The sequence below is a fragment of the Vidua macroura genome, chromosome 8, assembly GCF_024509145.1.
Source record: "Vidua macroura isolate BioBank_ID:100142 chromosome 8, ASM2450914v1, whole genome shotgun sequence".
Lineage (NCBI taxonomy): Eukaryota > Metazoa > Chordata > Aves > Passeriformes > Viduidae > Vidua > Vidua macroura.
The window spans coordinates 34,542,669-34,564,212 of NC_071578.1; the positions used below are offsets into that span (position 1 = coordinate 34,542,669).

The following is a 21,544-nucleotide window of genomic DNA, read 5'->3' on the forward strand; positions in this document are numbered from 1 at the left end:
ATGTAGCTGGTTTTAAGTAACAGCACAAAAAAAAGGCTTCAGGTGGGCATCAGCTGGTGCAGAAATGAGCAGAAATGAGGGGGCAAAATGCTCACCCTTGTGCTGCAGTGGGTCAGGGGTTTGGGAGCTGTGCCCTTTGCTGCAGGGTGTGCAGTGACACGGCCTGGGACACGCAGCATCCGAGTCTCTGTCCCTGACACATCACATGCTTTTTGCTGGTGGCGTGTTCTGGGTGAGGCTTCTTTAATTAGGTCTCCCTATCCTTCCGTGTTTTTGCTTTTTTAACCTTGCCAGCCTGCTGGATAATTTTTTCCTTTAATGTGCCTTGCTTGTTTCCCTTTCCAAACACTGTCCTTCCTCCTCTGGTATTTCAGTGGAAGGTGTCCCTGCTGAAATGAGATGATCTTCAAGGTCCCTTCCAAGCCAAACCATTCTGTGATTATTTTCTTTCCTCCCTGTTTTTCTCCCATCCTCATCCCTAATGCTTCCCTTCACTCCCCAAATCCCCTACACCATGTCTGGGCTCTTCCAAAGGGAGATGCTCCACGTCCAGGCCAGCTGCCAGCGTGGCCGCAACACACCCCAAAACGACGTGTCCTTGTCCTTCCTGTCCTTGTGGGACACCTGGGCCACCAGCAGGGTCGTTGGTGGCCCTCAGCAGTCCCACGTGCTGCCACACTGGGCAATAAATGAGCAGCAGTGCCAGATGTTGTGCAGCCAGCTGCTGCTCCCTCTCCAGCATGGTCCAGCCTTGCACCAGCTTTAATCCTCCCCACTGGAATACCCCAGTGCTAATCCTGGGCTCTGCCAGAGCGAATGGCAGAGGGAATGTTGAGGAGACGTTTTGGGGAGAGCTGAGGGTGCTTTGGGGTTTCTGGTGGGCTGGGGGGATCCCAGCCTGTCTGAGGAGTTGAGGGAAGCTGGCTTGCCAGGAGTTTGGTGCAGCAGTGAAGGACCAGCAGAGTTCTCCAGGTGTCTGAGTGTGGCTGTTTGTATTTCCTGGCTGGAAGTGCAGCTGGAGCTGCACGGGGGAGACAGAAGTGATTCCTCCTGTGATCCAGACCACTTCTGAGCATCGCTGCTCTTTCCATTACACCTTCCCTTGCTGTCTAGGAGCTCCGTGGGGTCTCTTGCAGCCCCCTTTCCTTGCCCCCAGAGCACCCCGTTGGCCGTGGGCGGGTGCGGAGGGAAGATGTGGGCTGGCAGCTCGGGCTGGCAGCCACGGGGGAATTCCCCGGTGAGGAGAGCCGGGCGGTGATCCTGCCGAGCCAGCTCTCCTCCCTCGCAGCCCGGCTGGAGCCTTCCCAGGCATCAGGCCCTGCAACCTCCCCAGGCTTCCCAGCTCTGTGCATGGGGCAGTGCTGGGAGGTTCTTTCACAGGGCTTTTGGAGGAGTAAGAGCAGGAGATGAGAACCAGAAGGAAGAAAATACCTCCAGCCCCTCTGACTGCTCGCAGCACCTCCTCTGTCCTGTGGAGGAGGACGTGGAGCATCTCCTAGGGCTGGGAGAGAGTGCCCTGGTGCCAGCTGCCAGCCTGCCTTCCTCCTGCAGTGCTCAGAGCACTGGACCAGAGAGTCCTGAAATTCCCAGGGCATCCTTTTTTTGCTCAGAACCTTCCTCAGGGCTGGCCTGTGGTGCTCAGAGCCCTGGACCAGGGTATCCTGCGCTGCTCAGGGCATCCTTTATGCTCAAAGCCCTATTCAGGGGATGTTTTGCAATGCTCAGGGGGTGTCCTGAGATGCTCAGAGCCCTTGTTGGGAGGGTACCCTGCAATATTCAGAGCTCTGGGTCGGTCTTGCACTGTTTAGGGCATCCTTAATGCTCAGAGCCCTTCTCGGGGCTTCCTGTGGTGCTCAGGGGATGCTCAGAGTGGGGCAGGCACATTCTTCTCTCTCTCAAGATTTTTTCATAGAGGAGCACAGGGAGAAAGAAAGAGAAAACGATTTCTATTTCTGCTCCTTGTTTTTCTCATGTGGAATGTGTTTGGAGAATTGTTTACCTGGGCTGATTGCTTGATTGGATTCTGGTGAGGATTGTTTGGGCCTGATGGTCAATCAGATCCACCTGTGGATTGACTCGAGCGAGGGGGTCACAAGTTGTAGGTTAGATATGGTAGCTAGAAAAAGTAGGTTTGTAGTTTTAGTATCTCCTTTAAATAGTATATTAATGTATTATAGCATAGTTATAATAAAGAAATCATTCAGCCTTCTGAGCTGGAGTCAGACATCAGCATTCTTCCCATTGGGTTCACCTGCATTTACAATACTCAGGGCCCTGTGCCAGGGTGTCCTGTGCTGCTTGGGGCATCCATTTTCCCCTTTTGGAGCAGAGGTTTTGGGGACCTGCCCTGGCTGGGAACTGTTGGAGCAGGTACCCGGAGCTGTGCCGGCGGCCGGGCTCGCGGCACAGCCGGGGCCAGATGTTTCCCAGATGTTGTTACTCACTTCCTGTCTGGCTTCTCCGCATTTAGCTTTTTATGTACTTGTTTGTTTTGGACTACAAACAAAATAAAAAGGGTTTTTATAACCCTGTTCCCATGGGGCTGCGAGTTCAGGATATAATCTGGAGCCTATTCACTATTGTCTCGACCCCCCCTTGCCCTCGGTGCCGTCCCCGGGCACGCACAGACTCACACAGACTCACACGCTGCTTTTGTTAAAATCCTGTTTTTCCCACATGACGTCTTCTCTCCACGGACCATCTTTCCTTATGACCTCTTCTTCCAGCTCCCAGGGGAGCACTGGGAATATCGCTGGGCAGTTTGGGATGGAGGCTGGAGGAGGAAACACCACGTTTCTCAGCCCCGACCTGTCGCTGTATTGTTAGGAGGGCTCTCCAGAATACCTGAGGGTGGGGAAGCTCATTGCACTGGTGACACCCAGCATCCTGCTGGATTGCCTTTGTGAGGAATTGTTTGGAGAGGGAGGAGGGCTGGATGCAGAGAGTGAAACAGACCACCTGAGAAAGAAAAAAGAAAGTGAAAGCACTTGAAATAAATGTGTTTGTACTTGAATCAGGTTAAAAAAGGAGCCAGGAATGGTGTTACAAAAGGGAATGCTGTCAGCTTAGGGGTAGGGAGGATGAAAAATATTATCTGAAAGTATTGTTTTGGCATGCCAGGAAGTTCTGGTAATCACTATAACCAAGAGCTGTTACAAACAAAGCCATGGAGTTTTTCTCTCTGGAAAAGAAGCGGATCAGAATCTGTCCTGCTCTGTGGTGCTGTTTGGTGGATGCTCCTCTCCCTGTCCCCCTGGGTCTGGGGGCATCCACTGTAACACCAGCCTGGCTCAAACAAAATGGACCTGGCAGCTCCGCTTCAAAATGTGTGTGTTCAGCTCTTTCTGCTCTCCTCACACTTCATTTATATTTTTTTTTCTGCCTGTTGGGGTTAAGGCCCCTTTTCCTCTTTTCTTTCTCCTTCGCTCTTAATTGCCTGTTAAATAATTTAAATATTTAGGACTAAAGGGCTTCAATTATCCATTAATTTACATTAGTGATTTATATATCAGGCTGAATGGACACACTGTTAGTGTAATGGGTCCCTGTGGACTGGCAGGAAGGGGGCTGCAGTGCATTTTCCTGGAAGCATGGATGTCCCCTTACACCTCCCAGCCTGGACGTCAAGCATGTGAGAGGGACCCCTGCTGTGGGGTCTGGGGTCGCATCTCCTTGGGATGGAGGTGTTTGGGTTCCAAAGGAGCGTTTGTGGGGTTTTTTCAGTTTTAACTGTGCCTGCAGGGGGTTGGATGTGTTGGGTGTTGCTGGACATCGTGGAAGCATGGAATGGTTTGGATTGGAAGGGACCTTCAAGGGATTTTCCAGCCCCCCTGCCACTATCCCAGGTTGCTCCAAGCCCTGTCCAGCCTGGCCTGGGACACTTCCAGGGATCCAGGAGCAGCCACAGCTTCTCTGGGCACCCTGTGCCAGGGCCTGCCCACCCTCACAGGGAACAATTCCTTGCCAATATCCCACCCTGCCCTCTGGCAGTGCCCTGGCACTCCACGCCCTTCTCCAAAGTCCTTCTCCAGCCCTCTTGGAGCCCTTTCAGGCACTGCCAGGGGCTCTAAGGTCTCCCTGGAGCCTTTCCTTCTCCAGGCTGAACACTCCCAGCTCTCCCAGCTTGGCTGAATACGAGAATCTCCCTGAGCAGGGACAGGGTTCATTTGGGAGGTGCAGCACAGGGCTTCGGGGGCTTCCTGAGGCTCAGGCCCTGGGCAGAGCTCTCCGTGGGTGCTTTGGGAGTGCTGGCAAGCAGATCCAGGCATGGGGCTTAGCCTTAGAGTCCAGTGTCCCCTGGTCAGTGACAGCTGGCTCTTCCCTCCTGTCCGCCTGCCCCAGGACTGGGATGGGGCAACACCTTTTTTTTTTCCTGCGTTCAGAAAACGTCTAGGGGATGATTTGGGGGTTTTCAAGTGCTTGTACACGTTTGATTCGAACCCAACCCAATCCCCACCAGCGCTGGGCTAGCTGGCAGTCGTGGTGACAAGTCACGGTGCCTGGCATCGCCAGTCTAAGAGGGAATCCTGAGGATCCATCCCTGCGGGGGCTCAGGAATCAGGGGCAGCATCCAGGCTGCAGGGCAGGGCAGAGAGGCCATTCACGCATCGGGCTCCGGGGAGCAGTAAATCGGAGCCGAGCTGCGTGCCCGTGTCTGGCCGGGGCTGCGGGGCCGTGCCCCGCTCCGGTCCGGCCCCGCCTGGAGCGAAGGTCCCGGAGCTCCCGGAGCTCCCCGAGCTCGCCCGGAGCAGAGGTCCCGGAGCAGAGGTCCCGGAGCTCTCCCGGAGCAGAGGTCGCTCAATGACTCCGATTACCCGCAGCACGGCCGTAGTTAAAGCAATTAGTGCGAATCGTTTATGGAAATGCAGCCGCTGCGGGACAGCCGGGGGAAAAGTACAAGGCTGGTGGGCACCGGGATTTTTTTCCTGCTTTTTCCATGACATTCAGTACGGGTGATGCTTTGCCCTTGCTCCCTTGAGAGCTTTGTGGTTCACCTGGAAGCCCAGGATGCTGCGGTGGTGTTAAAAATAGGTTAGAAACGGCTGTAAAACAGTTGATAATTATTAACTATGCGCTGTTAGTTTGGTTATTATATTGTAAAAGGGTAGTTAGAAGAAATACGGTACTGAATGTACCGTATCACACCTAAGCAAAGCGCACCACCCCCAGCGAAACGAGCCAACCTGGACAGAACTGTCATGGGCCAATGAAGGATCCCAACAGAAACCAATCCAAAGGGACACAAAACGGGATAAAAAGGGGCATCCGACCCAGTGAATCTGTGCCGCTCCACCTGGAGCATCGCTGCTCGAGAACCCAGCGTCGGTGCCGCAGCATCCCCGAGGGGAGTGCTCCTGCCCAGCCCGCGGGCCCCCTTGCTTTAGGCCTTTCTTTTTATGATAAAAAAATGCTGAAATCACTTTTAGTACGGGGAGCGTGGTCCCGTTTTTAGCAGTGGGATGCCCAGGATGCTGTGGTGGCATGCCCAGTATCTCTGCCCTCAGAGCTGCCTCTGAGCCCTGCAGGAGCCGTTCCACTGCTGTGCCTGGGGTGTCCTGCATCCACCAGAGCCCCGCTCGGCTTTTGGAGATGCTCAGTGTGTTTGTCACTGAATTCAACATGCCAAATTTCATTTTGCTTGTCAGCATTGTGTATTTTGAAGGCCAATTTTTATCAATACCTTGGGGTCTTGTAGCACCAGCAGAGGGAGAGGAAGGTGTGGGAGGAAGAGTTGGCTTGTTGGTGTGTTGGACACAGGTGGCAGCATCAGCAGGGATGCTTCCAGGTGGAAGCACAGGGTGGCACAGACCCCCAAAATTGGGGCATTTCCAGCCCTCCAGCACCAAGGGGTACCCATGTTGAGACAAAAATGATGCTTGTGGGAGTTTGGGCCACCTAGGAGTTTAGTTTGGTGCTGCACACCAGCAGGAATGCGTGTGCCAGAGGACAAAAGGAGGAAAGAGAAGCTCGGTGGTGTGGGAGCACGGGCTCTGTCCAGAGAAGAAAAGGTGGAAATGCCCGGTGGTGAGAAAGGAAGAAACCTGTGGCGACACGGGGTCCCTTGGAATTGAAATGCCAGAGAGGGGAGGAGGGTGCCAAACAACGCTAGGAAGCTCCTGAAGGTTCCCCACCTCCCTGGAAGTGGAGCCCGAGGGGAAAAGGCTTTGTTTGTGTGGGGGTTTCCTTCCGTGGGAGCACGGGGTGTTCCTGCTCCCGCTCTGGATGGCAGCACCCCCCAGAAAAACCCCCAAACCTCATGGGATTTTATCAAATCACAGCTTTTTTTCCTCTGTGTTAAAGCAGGTGTGAGGTGCTGGGAGCCCAGCTGCCTGCGGGGTTTAGAGGGAAAGGAATAAAACTAATCAAGGTAATTGCTAAAATCCTTTTGCCACTGGCTGGATACCTCTCCCTGTGCACAGAGGGGCACGAGGTACCTGCCCTCCATCCCACCTGCTCCTGGCTTCAGGGATCAAATCTAACACAGAAAAGGGGATGGGGAAGCCTTGTCATCTAAGCTTGTCTCGCTGGTGGTTTGGGGGCTTATTCTTTAATAAGGATATTGCTGAAAGAGGGGAGAGAGAGAGAAAAATCTTAATATTTGACATTCAGCATCAGCAGGGATTATTTTTTTTTTCCTTAAATCTTTTTCTATCCCTATTTCTTCCCCTCCCCCCATTTTTTTTCCTTCTGTTTGTCCCCACAGTAAAATGAGAAGGGAAGAAAAGGGCAGAGAAAGGACAATGAAAAGAAAAATATTTCCAGCCTCCATTTGTGGTGGCTATTTTCTTGTTGTCGAGTTTTTTTTTTTTTGTTTTTTTTTTTTTTTTTTTTTTTTTATCATAGCAACAAATCTGAAAGATTAAGGGCAACTTTAAAGACTGTTTAATAAAGGAACCTTAATCAGCCTCTCCTGTGATGTTCCTCCCCCAGCTGAATTAATGGATATTTGAGGCACGGAGTGGACCTTTTCACTTGTTGTTTTTTTTTTTTTTAGTGATTAAACAATAATAACGCGATGATTAAAATGATTTCAAATCAGGGCAGCGCTGCTCGCAGCGCCTCCCTGGGCTGAGCTGGCCTGGGCTGGGGGCGGGAGGTGATGCTGGGGGTGGCTCCGGTGGCACAGGGAGCCCCGGGAGCTGCGGGCAGCGGGGCAGGAGCCGCTCCCAGCCCACGCCTGCCACCGAGCGAGCTGCGGGAGAAGAGTGGGAAACGCGTCGGGAAAAGTAGGGCAGCAGCTGGCGAGGGGCCTGCCGAGAGAGGCTGGCTGGAGGCGGCGGGGAGCGTCCTTCCAGCCGGCTTTGGCTTCCCGGGAGGAGAGAGTGGGTGAGAGAAAGAACAAAAGGATGGGTGGGGAAAAAACCCCCCAAAACCAAACACCACCCTCCCCCCTAATTTCTGTTCCCTTTGTGCTGCTGTTCCCTTCTTTGCAGCCGGCTGCCTCAACTTTTTGCTTTACCTTGCCAGTGCCTCGGCTTCCTTGGGGTGGGATGTGCACAGCCACCTCCTCAGGATTTTGGGACTGAAGTGCCACCACTCAGGAGTTCCAAACCTAAAGGGCCTGGCTGGGTTGTGCCCACCTCGGTGGGGTGCTCAGAGGGTGAGAGCTGCTCCCCTCCAGCCCGTGGTCCTGTGGGATGTGCGTGCCCAGGGAGGGACGCTCCCGGCTGGGATGCCCGGTGGGCAGCAGAGCATCCCTCTCTTCCCAAGGAGCACTGGGGGGTTCACAGCCCTGCTTGCTGCTGCTGCTGCTGCTGCTTTAAAGTCACTTTTCATGCCCAAAGCCAAGGCAGTCGCCTCCAGATTTGCACGTTCAGGGGAAAAAGAAAACCCACCCATTGCAAAACAGCCTCCTGAAAGTTGCACTCTCAAGGGGAACGCTGGGGAATTTACATTTTGAAATATGTATGTAATTTGGGTGAAGGGGAAATCGCTCTTTGTCTGCAAAACCGTCGACTTTCTTTCTCCCAGAGTTAGCATTTTCCAAACTGCAGTGCTCAGTTGAACAGGAGAACCTTTTCTTTTTTTTTTTTTTTTCCTTCTCTGTGTTTTCCAAGGAGAGCTCGCAGCTTCCAGTTGGTTTGCTGCAGTTTGAAGGATAATTAATAATTCTTTGGACTTTCTGGCGTTAACCAGGGCAACAAGTCCCTGTTTGTTCCTTGTTTTCTTCCCCCTTCTCCCTTTTCTTGTTGAAATGATTATTCTTTTCACAACGGGAGCCCAGCACACGCCGTACATGTGAATAAACAGCGCCTTACCGCCTTCTCCGCTGCTGGGGCTTTTCTTTCATGGGCCAAAGCAAATAAATAAAAAGTTCATATAATTATTATATCCATTAAAAATAACGTTGTAGCTCAGTAAACAGAACAAACTTGACAAGAGGACCGTGACAATGGAATTAAAATAGCACAAAGAGAAGTGTCTGTGCCCGTAACAAGAACCAGCGCTAGATGAAATTTGGAGATAGTTTTCCAACAAAACTGCTTCCCTGAAGGGAATGTATAAAACAGCACAAAAGAAGCCAGCACAATAGAGTGTAACAGGGATTTGCTGCATAATTCCTCCTCCTTTTCTTATTTCTTTCTTTTTTTTTTTTTGATTTTTATTCACTCTGTTTTCCGTGGGTATTTACGGGGATCCGCGCAGCTCACGGCTCTGCTAAAACCAGAAATAAGGAACAATTTACTCCAATCTGCCTGTGTCGTGTTGTAAATCCATATAATGAAAAATGAAGAGATTTTTACCATAAGGGATCTCAGCTGTTTACACTTCTAAGGAGGCTTCGCCTTTGATTATCATAATCATAAAGATAAACAAAAGAGTAGTGGCTCCATAAATACTCCAGTGTAATGCATAAGCAACAAGATAAATCTCTCTCTTCCCAGCTCCCAGGACGGGAGGTGCTGCCAGAGCCTGGGTGTTTCTCCTCTGGGGATTGGGGATGGCTGGAATTTGGGTTGGACTCTCTTAGCTGAGGCTGGCAGGGGCACAGGGATGGGATGCATAGGGATGCTGGAGTGGGATGCCCAGGATGCTGTGGTTAGATGCCCTGTGCGAGGGCACCCTGCCTTAGTTTACCTCTCAGGCTGCTTTGCAGGAACCTGACCTGAGGATTTAGCTAAAAAGTCGATTTATTTTTATATTTATTTATATAAGTGAGGTGGGTTTTGATCAATAAGGCCGTTGCATGCAGGAATATCTGTGGGGCTGCCCAGCTCCTCCTTCCCACCCTTTTCTCAGCACAGACTTTGCTTTCTTTATTCCTTCCCCTGTCCCCATCCAGCCCTGGTTTAATAAAGGTATGCAGCCAGGGAGGCCAGCTGCAGGCTCTTCCTTTAGCTGGGAGAGGAGGAATCTGCTGCTTTTTTTTTTTTTTCCTTTTTTTTTTTTCTTTTTTTTTTCCAAGGGTGTAATTAGGGCTGGCTGGGTGCACCCCCTCATTACCCAGGCTGGGGAGGAATGCTCTCTAATTATAAAGTTTGCCTGTCGCCGGGCAGGAGGGACAGGAGGGACTTGTAACCCGCTGGGAAATGCCTGTCTGTCCGTCCCTCTCGGGCTGGGTGGGCTCTGGGAGGAGCTGGAGGCCCTGGGATGGAGGGATGGGGCTGGATGGTGCCAGGTTTGGCAGGAAGGGACTGTGAAACTGCTGGAAGAGGGCAGCCAGTGGAGGAAAAGGAGCCAGTTGTCGGGCAGAGATGCTTGGGGGAAAGGTTAAGTGGTTCTTTGCAGGTCTAGTTAGTAATAAGAGCGGTGAGAATGGAGAGGCCAGATGCAGATTCCAGGTGCTTTCCTGGCTGGTGGGAGCAGGAGGGAATGGGCTTCAGTTTTTGGGGGGCCAGAGAGGTAGAACAACACCTTTGGCGCACCCCTGGACACAGCTGGGTGCTGGGTTTCTGTGGTCCAGCCCCTGCTGAGTGGCCAAGCTTGGGGGCACCAGGGTGGTCATCCCACGAGCACGGCACCCCCATTTTTGAGCTCAAAATCCAACCCTGCTCCAGGTTGGAGGTGGGGTAGATTCATGGAATGTTTTGGGTTGGAAGGGACCTTTAGAGATTGTGGGCTCCCAACCCCCACCGTGGGCAGGGTCGCCTTCCACCACACCAGGGGGTTCCAAGCTCCATCCAGCCTGGCCTGACACTTCCAGGGATGGGGCAGCCACAGCTTCTCCAGGCAACCTATTCCAGGGTGCCACCACCCTCACAAGGAAGAATTTCTTCCAGAAATTTCCCCTTTCGCTTTGAACCCAAATGATCCCAGGCACTGGGTACCACTGGTTATCCTCGCTACCCGCGAAGGTTCCACACTCAGCTTTGTGCTTTGCGGCTTCTGCTGGCAGCCTGGGGCTGTCCCATCCCGGGAGGGAGAGGTTAATGAGCCACACTGAGTTAATGAGGCCGGGGGGTTACGTCAGCCAGCTGCAGCCCTGGGGACCTGTTACAGTCCCTGCATCTCACACTCCCAGCACTTCCCAGCCCGTGTCTGAACAGCCCCAGGCTTTTGAAGGCACGGGGTTTTGGGGGCTCTGTGCGAGAAGGCAGCAGGGAGAGAGCTGGATGTGAGTGCCTTCAAATCTCCCAAACCCATGCTCAGTTACACCCTGTGTCCTGGGTTGTGCTCCTTTCTCCCTGCTGTGTCTCCAGCGGGGTGTAACCCCTGAGAAGGGGCAGTGAGCCGTGGCTTGGTGTGGCACCGCTCCACCTCATGGAGACTTTGAAGGTGCCACCTCCTGCTGTCACCTCCTCGAAGATGGGGCTGCGTGTTGGGGCCCCACACGGGTGAGAAGGGGATGGCTGGGGAAGAGAGGATGATGTTTGGGGGAGGAAGGATGCTCAGGGCGCTTTTAGGAGGGAAAGTTTGGGTGTGTGTTACTGCTGGACACGAAGTTGTCCCAATGGCAGTCTGTGGTGGGAAGCCCATGGGAATAGGACAGGACTGGGCTGGTGATGCCTTGCTCCTCCTGAGCTCAGGGATGGACTGGAATGTGGTGGGATGCCTTTGTGTCCCTCCAGGGCTGGCAGCAGGGATGCCCTCAGTCAGGCAGGGATTCTGGAATGGCAGGGAGCCATGCCATGGCTCCAGCATCAGCATTTGCTGGAGTTGAAGTGGCAACAGCACTAATCTCTAAATGAGCCTGTTCATACATTCTCCCTGGAGGCAACAGGAGGGGGGATTTGGGGCGGGGGGACGGCCAGCCCCACTCCAGCCTTCCAGACACCTCCTGGAGCCAAGCTGGTGGCTGGAGAATCTCCTCCATCTCTGTCTCTGGAGCCAGAGCCATTCCCATCCCTGCTGGGGGATTGGGAAGGGGGATTGGGAAGGCAGATGACTCCTCCTGTGGTGCTGCAGATAAGCTGTCATATATTTTTTTCATTTCTCCAGGAGGATTTTAACCCACCTGGCAGGTTTAACTCTTCCCTGCCAGGCCTTCCCAGGAGCCAGCGCCTGCCCTGAGGCAGGCAGGGACGTGAGGAGGTGGAGGCAGAAGGGGTTAAGTGTCCACAGCCACCGAGATTTAGCTGGAGGAACCCAGGCATCCCAGCCTAATCCCTGCATCCTTACATCGCATCCCTGCCCGCCTGGTACCGCAGGAGGGATGGCGGTGGCGGGGGGGTGATGGGCAGCCACTAATGCTCCTGTAATCTTCCAAATATTTGGAGGGATAACAATTGCAGGAGAGAGGATTTTAACGCTTTCCTGGGGAGGTTTGCTTGGCCATTGCTGCATGGGGAGTTGCTTCCCGGGCTCGGCATCCCCGGTGCCGCGTGTTTGGGGTGATGGAGGTGGGGGGTCAAGGCTGGATCCCGGCCCCGGTGCTGCTCCCTTTGCAGGGTGAGGTGGGTTTGGGGTCTTGGGTCTTGACAAAGTTGCAAAGGCTGGCAGCAAACATCTGCAGATCACCCCCCAGGGAACAGATGCTGCAGATAATCCAGCTCAGCCCCAGCAGATTAAAATGTGTGATGAGGGATGGGGAGAGGAAAAGAAGTGCCTGTTCCCCTCCTCCCTTTTCCTCTCGTTGCTCCTACACTCATCCCCAAGGCTTCAGGATTTGGTCCCGTGGGTTGAGCTGGGAGCTGCCCCCTCTGTAGCTCTCCCTCCCCACAAAGAGCTCCAGACACCCCGTAACACCATGCCCCAAGTCGTGTGAGACTGTGGGACGGTGACAGGCTGGGACTTCCAAAAAAAAAAAAAAACCCCAGAAGAGATCTGGGAAGCAGGCACCCACCTCCAGCAGGAAGGAGGGAAGCCGGCAGATGGGAACCCCCTGCAGACGTCTGCCAGGGAGATGATTACAGGCAGCGGAGCGCGCTCTCAAATATTTATTAGTTTGTCACTGCTGGGAGTTTTATTGCTGGTGTGATTGCAGGACTGGAAATCCCGGCTGTGCAGGGCTCCTTTCCTGCTTTCCCATGCAAAAGCATCTCCCGTGCCTGCTGCTCCTGCGGTCACTGGGCCACAGTGTCACTCGGGGTGGCACCGGAGCCTCTGGAGGTGACGGAGTTGCACCACTGGGAAAGTGCCTTTTTCTGGGGGGGTGTTTGGCAGTTGTTGCCGGGCAGTCAGGGCACACAGCAGCAGCAGTTGCTCCTGCACAAGCAGCATGTTCCTCCCCCCAGCGACTGTGTGTGGATTTTTTGGGGGGCCCCCCATGAGTGTCGGCAGAGCGAGAGGTTTCCCATGCGGCGGGTGGCCGGGCGTCGGGAGCGGGGATGAAAGGCTGGCTTGATGGCTTATGATAAATGTGCCCAGCATGGTTCTCCTCCCTTTTCTCATCCAAATCCCCCTTGTTCCTATGCCTTAATTCTTCCCCAGTGTGTTTAAATAGCACCGACCGTTTCATGCCGGAGGAAAACGCCCTGCCCAGCTGCAAATGCTTTTTCCCAGCTAATTTCTGAATGGAAAAATCACTCTCCGCCTTGATTTGCTCCCATCCATGAGTCTGGGGAATCTGTGGGGTTGGGGCTCCATGGCATGGCCCCAGTTGTGAGTCTGCCATGAAGAACCCATCACCCTTTTCCCCTGTCTCCTGTTAGAACTGCTTTTTTGGCTCCATATCTTTCCTGGCCAGAAACAAAAGATCTCTCAGCTGTCGTGAATTTGCAGGATTTTAACCTTCCCAACATGCTCCTGGCTTAAGAGGTTCAGGTGTTTTGAGTTCAAACCTTAAACCCAGCAGCCACCAAAAGCAGATGTTGGATCTGGCTGGTGACACCGTCCTATTCCCCCACCGTCATCACCAAAATCACTGTGCCCACATGGAGAAGAACCTTAAAGACTCAGCATTTATTTGGGCAGACCCCCTCTTGGAGCAGGGTCTGGATGGGATTTTTGGTACCATCAGGAGTGTCTCAGCCCCAGACATTGTTCTGGAGGCCTAAGTGGCTCCACTGCAGCCTTCAGCCTTCCTGCTGCAGATGATCCCGGTGAGTCACAAATCCAGCATTTTCATCCCCATCCGGCCCTGACTCATCCCCTCCCAGCTCCTCTTGGATGACCTAAAGTCTTGTTTAGCATCACCAAAGTGGTGGTGAGGTGGGAGAAAACATATCCTTGGTGTTGGCTGTTGGAGAAGGAACTCTCCTCCTGGCCCGTGGTTTTGGATCAGGGCCACGTGCACTTTGGGGTGTCACCTCCGTAGGGGAAGATCCTTCCAAAAACTGGCTCTTGAGGATACCTGTGCCCATTCGCAGCTGCCAAGCTCAGGTCTGACTTTGCCACAGGGATGCAGGGAGCATCATACCAGGGAGGTTTGCACACAAGCCCGTGAGTGAAGTTTTGTTGGCTGCCTCTGTTGCCAGCTTGATTATCTCCTGCCAGCCCCCTTTGCCAGGGAATTTAGAGCCACGGCGTCAAAGCGGTTTTTGAAATTAACCAAAAAAAAACAGCACACAACCAACGAAACAACAACCCAGTGGATGAAAAATTGAGTAGCAAATTAAAAAAAGGTGGAGGAAAAAAGGGGTATTTGCTGCTGTGACAGGTGAAAGGCTGCTCAGCAGGAGAGGGGAGCAGGAGCAGTGGCCTGAGCTGGTCACAGGGAGCAGTGTGGGATTGTTCAGGGTGGGGGTCACACACCTTGGCATTCCCTGTCTCCCTGCCTGGGAAAATTACAGGTCTGCAAATGAGATGGGGGAGGAAATAACCAGCAGCAGAGAGGTGGGGAAGAGCCAGCCAGAGAGAGAGAGAGAGAGAGAGAAATTAGCCCGGAGTTTAATTCATTGTTTCCAAAAGAGCAGTTAATGGATTATGACAAATGTCCTACCGCTCTCCCTTAGTGCTGTGTTAAATGGAAATGGAAAGTCAATTTTCCTAAATGGATTTTAAACGACTGACCTCGTGCTTTTTTTTTTTTTTTCTCTCACTGATTTTTGCTCAGGAGGAAGCCTGGTCATCTTGTTTTCTCGATGCATCTGATTATATTTTTTTTCCTCTTCCTCCTCCTCCTCCTCCTCACAGCTTGGGATTCTGATTCTCTCCGTGCAGCGCCGCTCCTTGCCAAGGGTGATGAAGGGAGTGGGCTCCTTTCTTTTCCCTGCCAGCTCTGGAGATGTTATCGTGGGGCTGGGGATATTTACTGTTTTCCTGCACGCTGCAGTGCCTGGAGTTGAGAATCACAGCTCTGGCTGGGGGAAGAGAGGAGGAGGAAAAGCTCATAACTCCTTTGAGTGTAAAGAAAAGCCTCGAGATGTGACCTGACTGCTAGTGAGATTCCCAGGAACAACAGGTTAAGCAGCAGCATCCTGGTGCACCTGTGCGGGGGTTTTTATTACTCCTGTGATATTTGGGGTTGATCTTATTGGGCTGGAAATGGGTCTCCCGCAGATGATGCTCAGCTTCAGTCAGAGCATCAGAGCTTCAGAGCATCTTCCCAAGCTGCTGCTGGGAATGAGGCACCCTGGGGCTCCCACTCCTAAGGGATAACGTTCCTGTGTGAGCACTGAGCTGCTCATGCCTTTCCAAGATTTTTCTTGGCCTGACCTGAGCAGACACAACCTCCAGTTGTTTTTGCATTTAGATGGCTTTTGAAAGCAAAGAAGCAGGAATATGGAGCTCCCCATGGCACAGCCCCCTGGTTTCTGGGATACTGGGAATCCTGGTGGCACCTCTGGGTGATGCTCTCTGGAGGTGGGCTGGGCTGGAAGCCATCGCTCACCTGTTGGGTGATGCTGAAATCCAAGTGTTGGCAGGGGGTGAGATCCCAAATGCAGTGAAGGTGTGGATGGCTGAGATTTGTCCTGGGGATATGGTCAGCATTCCCAAAATGCCCTGCCAGCATTTTGCTGGGAGCATCCCATGCATTCCTCGGGGCTGTGAGGAGGAGGCTTGGGGTGGGGGACACCAGCCCCTTTGGAGCCTCTCTGTATCCCCATCACTATCCACAGACCTGGGTTTGTTTTGCTTTTCCCCCCGAGGTGTCCTCAGTGAGATCAACCAGGCTGTGGGCTCGGGGTATGGATGGGGGCCCAGTACCCAGGTGAAACAGGATTGATCCCACAGCTCTGGTCTGCTTTCACAGAATTCACAAAATCACTGCGTTGGAAGAGACCTGCAAGATCATCGAATCCAACCCAGCCCCAACTCCTCAGCTAAACCTGGCACCCAGTGCCACATCCAGTCTGTTTTTAAAGACATCCAGGGATGGGGACTCCACCACCTCCCCGGGCAGGCCATTCCAGAACTTTATCACTCTTTCCTATAAATCTTTTTCCTAATATCCAACCTATATTTCCCTTGGTGCAGCTTGAGGCTGTGTCCTCTGGTTCTCCCAGTTGCTGCTTTGCCGGTTTTTGGGCAGCCTCCATCCCTGGTTTTGCTTTTCCACACATCCTCAGCTGCTGTGTGCAGGGCAGGGAGGGAGCAGTGGGGATGGGGACATGGGGCAGCTCCTGAGTCTCTGGGTGTCCTGGCAGGGCTGGAGTACAGCGATGTGCTGCCCGACTCCTTCCCGTCAGCGCCGGCGGAGACGCTGCCGCACTTCCTGCTGGAGCCGCAGGACGCCTACATCGTGAAGAACAAGCCCGTGGAGCTCGTCTGCCGCGCCAACCCCGCCACGCAGATCTACTTCAAGTGCAACGGCGAGTGGGTCAACCAGAACGACCACGTCACCAAGGAGAGCCTGGATGAGGTCACCGGTGAGCAAAGCCACCCTCTGCTTTCCTTCTCTCGCTGCTTCCCAGGCTCTTTTCCCTCTTGCCACATCCACACTGTTGGTGGTTCTCCTCCAGGCAGACCATTGGCGAAAGCACCGTGATGGTGCTGTGGTCACTGCACCCCCAGAAGCTTGGGGGAGTCACCCTGCCTTGATTATTTCACTCTTACCCTTGTGCAGGACTTGGGGTTCTTACAAGGGATTTTGAAGGCAGCATGTTTAAATCTGATTAAAAAAAAAAAAAAAAAAAAAAGGGACTGCTTTTCTACAAAATGCCTAATCAACATGTAGGAGTCATTGCCAGGAGGGGTGGCAAAGGCTGGCAGCTTATGCAGGTTCGCAGAGGGATTAAGTGTTTAATGGGTAATGAGAGCAATTGCAGGTAGGATTTGAAATGCCTGTTGATGGCAAATGAGCTCTTTTCTGCCTCAGAGGATAAGTCAGCCTCTGGCTGCCTGGAACAGGGTGAGAAGGTGGCTTAGGCATTTTGAGGGGGGGGGGTCTTACTCCATGGGATTGGGCTCTGCAGAGCTGCTCGGTCCATGCCTTGAAACATCCTGGCATGAGAACTAGATATGTGGGGTTGGATATATCATGTATTTAAGTCGATTTGCTAAAACTGGGATGCTTTAGCTCGGCATGAACCTTTTCTGCACCAGTTTTGGCACCTTGGCTGATCAGGAGTGGAGGAAAACAGTCACATTTCCCCTGTAAGATCTGCCCTCTGCAAATCCCTGCACATGTGGCATCCGGAGAGCTTTAAATCAAGCCAGCCTTTTGAACTGCAGTGCTGTTGGCCTTGGAAGGCAGGCTGGGCTTAGAGGAGAGACTTCACCAGTATTTTGACAGAATCTCCTCTTGTCCCTGTGATTTTTCCCACCCTTGCCCTTCCATGGTATCTCTTGCTCTCCACCCTGTAGTAGCCATGAGCCGGTCTGTGCTCGGGTGCATCCTTGAACCTGCTCTGGAAAGGGAAGATCCTTTCTTTCCTCTGCAGCTTTTTGAGCCTTTCCTCCTAAAGCTGCTTTAGCCATTCATGGGGTGTTTTTCCTCTAGAGGAAAAATAGTCAGAGATACCCAGGCAGGCTGTCCCTTTGCTTCTCTGGAGGCTGACAGGAGCGGGTGACACTCTGTTCCTCTCTTTCTGGGTGCATCTCCACCTCGCAGCTCTTGCAGAGGCCAGATTTGAAACCCTCACCACTCTGAGGCAGAGTCAGTGCTGGTCAGTGACCGAGCAGCCTTTGCCAAGGGGTTTTTAGTTTATTTATAACATCTGGCCACACTGGGTTGAGCTAAAGGCCTGTGTGCCCCACACGCAGCAGCAGAGGATGCTTAGGGGAAGATCATGAAACCAGCACAAGGAGGGAGCAGTGGAGCTGCCCTGTCACCCTCCCAGCTCTCCACCATTCACCACCAGGCACTCGCAGCTCTGGTGGCACATCTGAGCAGTGTGGTCCAGCCCTGGGTGGAATCCCCCCTTGTTAATTTGTCTAATTGCTGTTAGGTCTCATTTCTCTGGAGCATCCTGCAGGATGCCTTAGTGATGTGCAGTGTGGAAAGAAACACTCTATTTCATAGACTCATGGAATGGTTTGGGTTGGAAGGGACCTCAAAGATGATCTAGTTCCAACCCCCTGCAGTGGGCAAGGACACTCTCCACTAGCCCAGGTCATTCCAAGCCCTGTCCAGCCTGGCCTGGAACACTCCCAGGGATGGGGCATCCATCTGGGCAACCTGTTGCTGTGGGAACTCACTAGCTTTGGTCCAGCATCTCCCTCTCAGATTCCAGCCTGCTGTGTGCCAGCAATGTGGGGAGGAAGCAGCACACACCTCCTTCACCCAAGGCTTCAAAGATGGCATTGCTGCTATCAGGGAGTGAATCGACAGTGCCTGCAGGTGATGTGGTGCATGTTAAAGCTGCTGGTGTGGGCATCTCTAGTGCTCTGGTGTGGCAGCCTCCCTAGGGAAAAGGGAGCTGGAACCAAAGTGGTTTAAGGTGGTAAAAAAAATCTGCATTTGCAGCGCCCAGCATTGTTCGGGAAAGCTGCTGGAAAGGGCACGGGGGAGAGCCAGGCACAAAAGCACAGGTTAACATGGTTAGTTTTTAAATGTCCTTGGTTAAAAGCTTGGAAAAAGGGACCTTTAGGAAGAAGGGGAGAAAAAAAAAAAAAGAAAAAGGAACTTTTAAGATGACGTGTCTTGAATGAGCCTGGCTCAGTAATGCTCTGATTGCGTCTGATCCAAAACATTTCATGCGGAAGAAAGCAAAAATAGGCCAAGTCAGAGAGGATCATTCAGCTGGGTGAGGAGGGCTGGGCGGGGAGATCAGCTCTGTTTGGTGCCTGGAAGCCCTCAGGAAGTCACTCCTGTGTGCCATGAGCTCGGTCTTCAGTTTTGGGTAGTCACAGTGGGGACAGAGGTAGGGCATTTGCAGGATTCTTCCCACTTTTCCAGGGTGCTCATCCCACCAGACCTTCCCAGATAGACGAGACGGATTGGAGCCATATCTGCATTCTGAGTCCTCTTAAAATCCCAAAAGTGCTTGGCCCAAATACCTTTGCTTTTGGGGTTTTCTTTTCTTGTTGTGGTTCTTTTTTTTTTTCTTTTCCCTCCTGAATAGTGACAAAATAAATTGTATTTCCTTGTCAGCTCTTCTGCAGGAAGGTGGCAGGGAGACAGTAATTGCTCCTCACTGCACTGGGAGTGAGCTGTAACAAAATTACAGCTGGGGAGCGTGCGGCTCTCGATCACGGTGAAATTGAGGCCTTTTTAAAATAGAAACTGAAAAAAAAAACCAAAATGGGCAGGTATTGCTTAAAATAAGGAAAAGTAAGGCCCAAGTCCCTCCTGCCCTTGGTGGTGATTATTGGTGCTCCTGGAGTCCAGGGGACCATGTCCTGGTTGAGGTGGTGTCACCTTTGTCATTGCCCCCCTGCCATGGCCAGGCTGATTTCCTTAAGTTTTATTTGTCTTGTTTTATTTGTATTCGAGTGGCACAGACAGGAGCGGTTTCTCCCCACAACAAAGCCTGGGGGAAGCATTCTTCAAACCCTGGTGGGTGGAAAGGGGTCTGGACATGCTGGCGATGTGGGAGAGAGCTGGTGGAGGAGGGTGATGCCTTGAGAAATGGTGAAGAGATTCTGGTCCTGCTCAGCTGGACTGGGGGGAAAATGAGGCACTTCCACATGGTCCACTGCCCTGGCTTCATCCCCAAACCATCCGTCAGAGGGAACAGTCTCCCTGATTCCTGAGGTGCCAACCCCAAGAAGAGAAGCCTCCAACCCTCTGCCCTCCAGCTTTGCACGTCCACCCTCTTGGGTGCTGCCTCAGTTTCCCCTGCTCCTGGCTGTCCCTGCCCATCGGATGCCGTGCCTCTGTCCCCTTGCAGGGCTGCTGGTGCGGGAGGTGCAGATCGAGGTGTCCCGGCAGCAGGTGGAGGAGCTGTTTGGCCTGGAGGATTACTGGTGCCAGTGCGTGGCCTGGAGCTCGGCGGGCACCACCAAGAGCCGCCGGGCCTACGTCCGCATCGCCTGTAAGTGCTGGCACTGATGCCCCAGGGCTGAGCTTTTATGTCTTTCAGATTCTGTGCTGCTTTAGTCTGTGGGTCTGGGCTTCGTATTATGGGATGGTGAGCTCTCTTCACAGAGCAGGGAGACAAAACAATTCCTTCTCCAGCTGGGGACCAAGGACAAATGATCCAAATCTCAGGCCCAAGAGCACAGACAACGTGGGCTGAGGAGAGAAAAACAAGCAGGATGGGACTGCATGGGCTGGAGCTGGAATTGGACAATGAACTCCAACATGCAAATGGAGCAGAACTTATAAAAGTGAGAGACCCCGTGACCGGGTGTGCATTTTGTGACCATTTTGGTTCATCTTGGGTGCAGCCCTGGCTGGGCTCTTGTGCTGCCCAAGGTGGATCCATTGAAGCCTTTTAATAAATTCCTGCTTTATTCTTTAGCTCCGTCTGGCCTCTGTTCCAGGTCAGCCTTCACAAGGCATCACTCCCATCTCCAAAGGCTCGCTCCTTCTCCACTTTCTGATCAGTTTGGGATGACCCATCCTTGCTGGATGACTCTGTTTTTCTCTCCCCACCCCAGCTGTAGCTTTGTTTCTGAGAGTCACCGTCCCCACCTGCCGGGGCGGTGGCACTACCAGGGTTAATGCCGCAGTGCCCAGCAGCGTGCTCAGCGCTTCCCAGGGTTTTATTATCCTTAATAACCCAACGGACGGCACCTTGCACGCTCAGCGGCTCCGCGTCCTCCGCGTCCCTGCTGTCACACATCACTGCTCTGGCTGCTGTTCGGGGGTGTCAGCCTGATCAAAGGCGAGTTAGTCAGGCTGGGCCCGCCTGAATTTGCTCCATGAGCAAATGAGATGATGGCGGAGCTACAGGAGGACAGCCAGGCTTCCCCAGTCCCAAATGGAGTTTGGTGTTAGAGGGGTAATAATCCAACAGGTTCTCCAAAACAGAGTGATGGATCAGCTACGCTGCTGAAGGGTTATGCTGGCAAAACCACAGGCTCAGAGAACCATAGAATCCCAGAAAGTTTTGGGGTGGAAGGGACCTTAAAACTCACCTCATTCCAACCCCATGCCATGGGGAGTGACACCCTCCTCTAGACCAGCTTGCTCCAAACCCCCTTGAGCCTGGCATTAAACTCTTCCATGGTGGTTTTTCGGAGCAGAGGGTTCAGGAGCCTAATGGAGAGGTCTGGGAGCTGTAGCAGAGGATTGCAGCACCATCTAGTGATGCTCCTGCTCCTTCCCAGGCTCTGGAGCAGGACTCTGCTGTGTCTCCCACATCCCGAGGGCCTCTGCTGGGAGGGATGAAGAAACAGTGGATAAGCTCAAGTTAACCCTAAAAGGACAAGACAGGATGGGGTATAAGCTTGCAAGCACACGGAGGAAATGTATCATCCACCATGTGCTGCCCCAAATCCATCCTGGAAATCATGGTTCTTCAGCTCCTTCCTCCCAGAGCATGTTTTGCCCTGAGTGTCTGTGCCAGAGGGACTTCCTGACTTCAGGGTGCTTGGTGCTGAGGTGCTCAAAGTTTTGGAGGCTGCCCTGTTCCTGCTGCAGGCTGGTAACCCCTGGCTTCTCCTTCCCCTCCCAGACCTACGGAAGAACTTTGATCAGGAGCCCCTGGGCAAGGAGGTCCCGCTGGAGCACGAGGTGCTGCTGCAGTGCCGCCCGCCCGAGGGGGTCCCACAGGCTGAGGTGAGTGGCTCCTGAAGGAATGCACGGTGGGGTACCCCATCCCACCCTGTCCCATCCCATCCCACCCCATCCCATCCCGGATGATCTCCTGTCAACTCTCATTCAGAGCAATGGTTTATTTTGGGCAGCACACTTCTCCCACACTTCCTGAGGTGCCTCAGAGGGAAGATCTGA

At 53.1% G+C, this 21,544-nt stretch overlaps 1 protein-coding gene across 1 annotated transcript in view; it reads left to right on the plus strand.

Annotated features, from left to right (window-relative positions):
• The window catches only part of UNC5B (unc-5 netrin receptor B), a 54,442-nt gene that overhangs the window by 22,468 nt on the left and 10,430 nt on the right, over positions 1 to 21,544 (plus strand). The window contains exons 3-5 of the mRNA XM_053983233.1: positions 15,909 to 16,130; positions 19,536 to 19,679; positions 21,267 to 21,370. Of these exons, the coding sequence (XP_053839208.1) occupies positions 15,909 to 16,130; positions 19,536 to 19,679; positions 21,267 to 21,370 (470 nt within the window). The remainder of the gene's footprint in view (positions 1 to 15,908; positions 16,131 to 19,535; positions 19,680 to 21,266; positions 21,371 to 21,544) is intronic.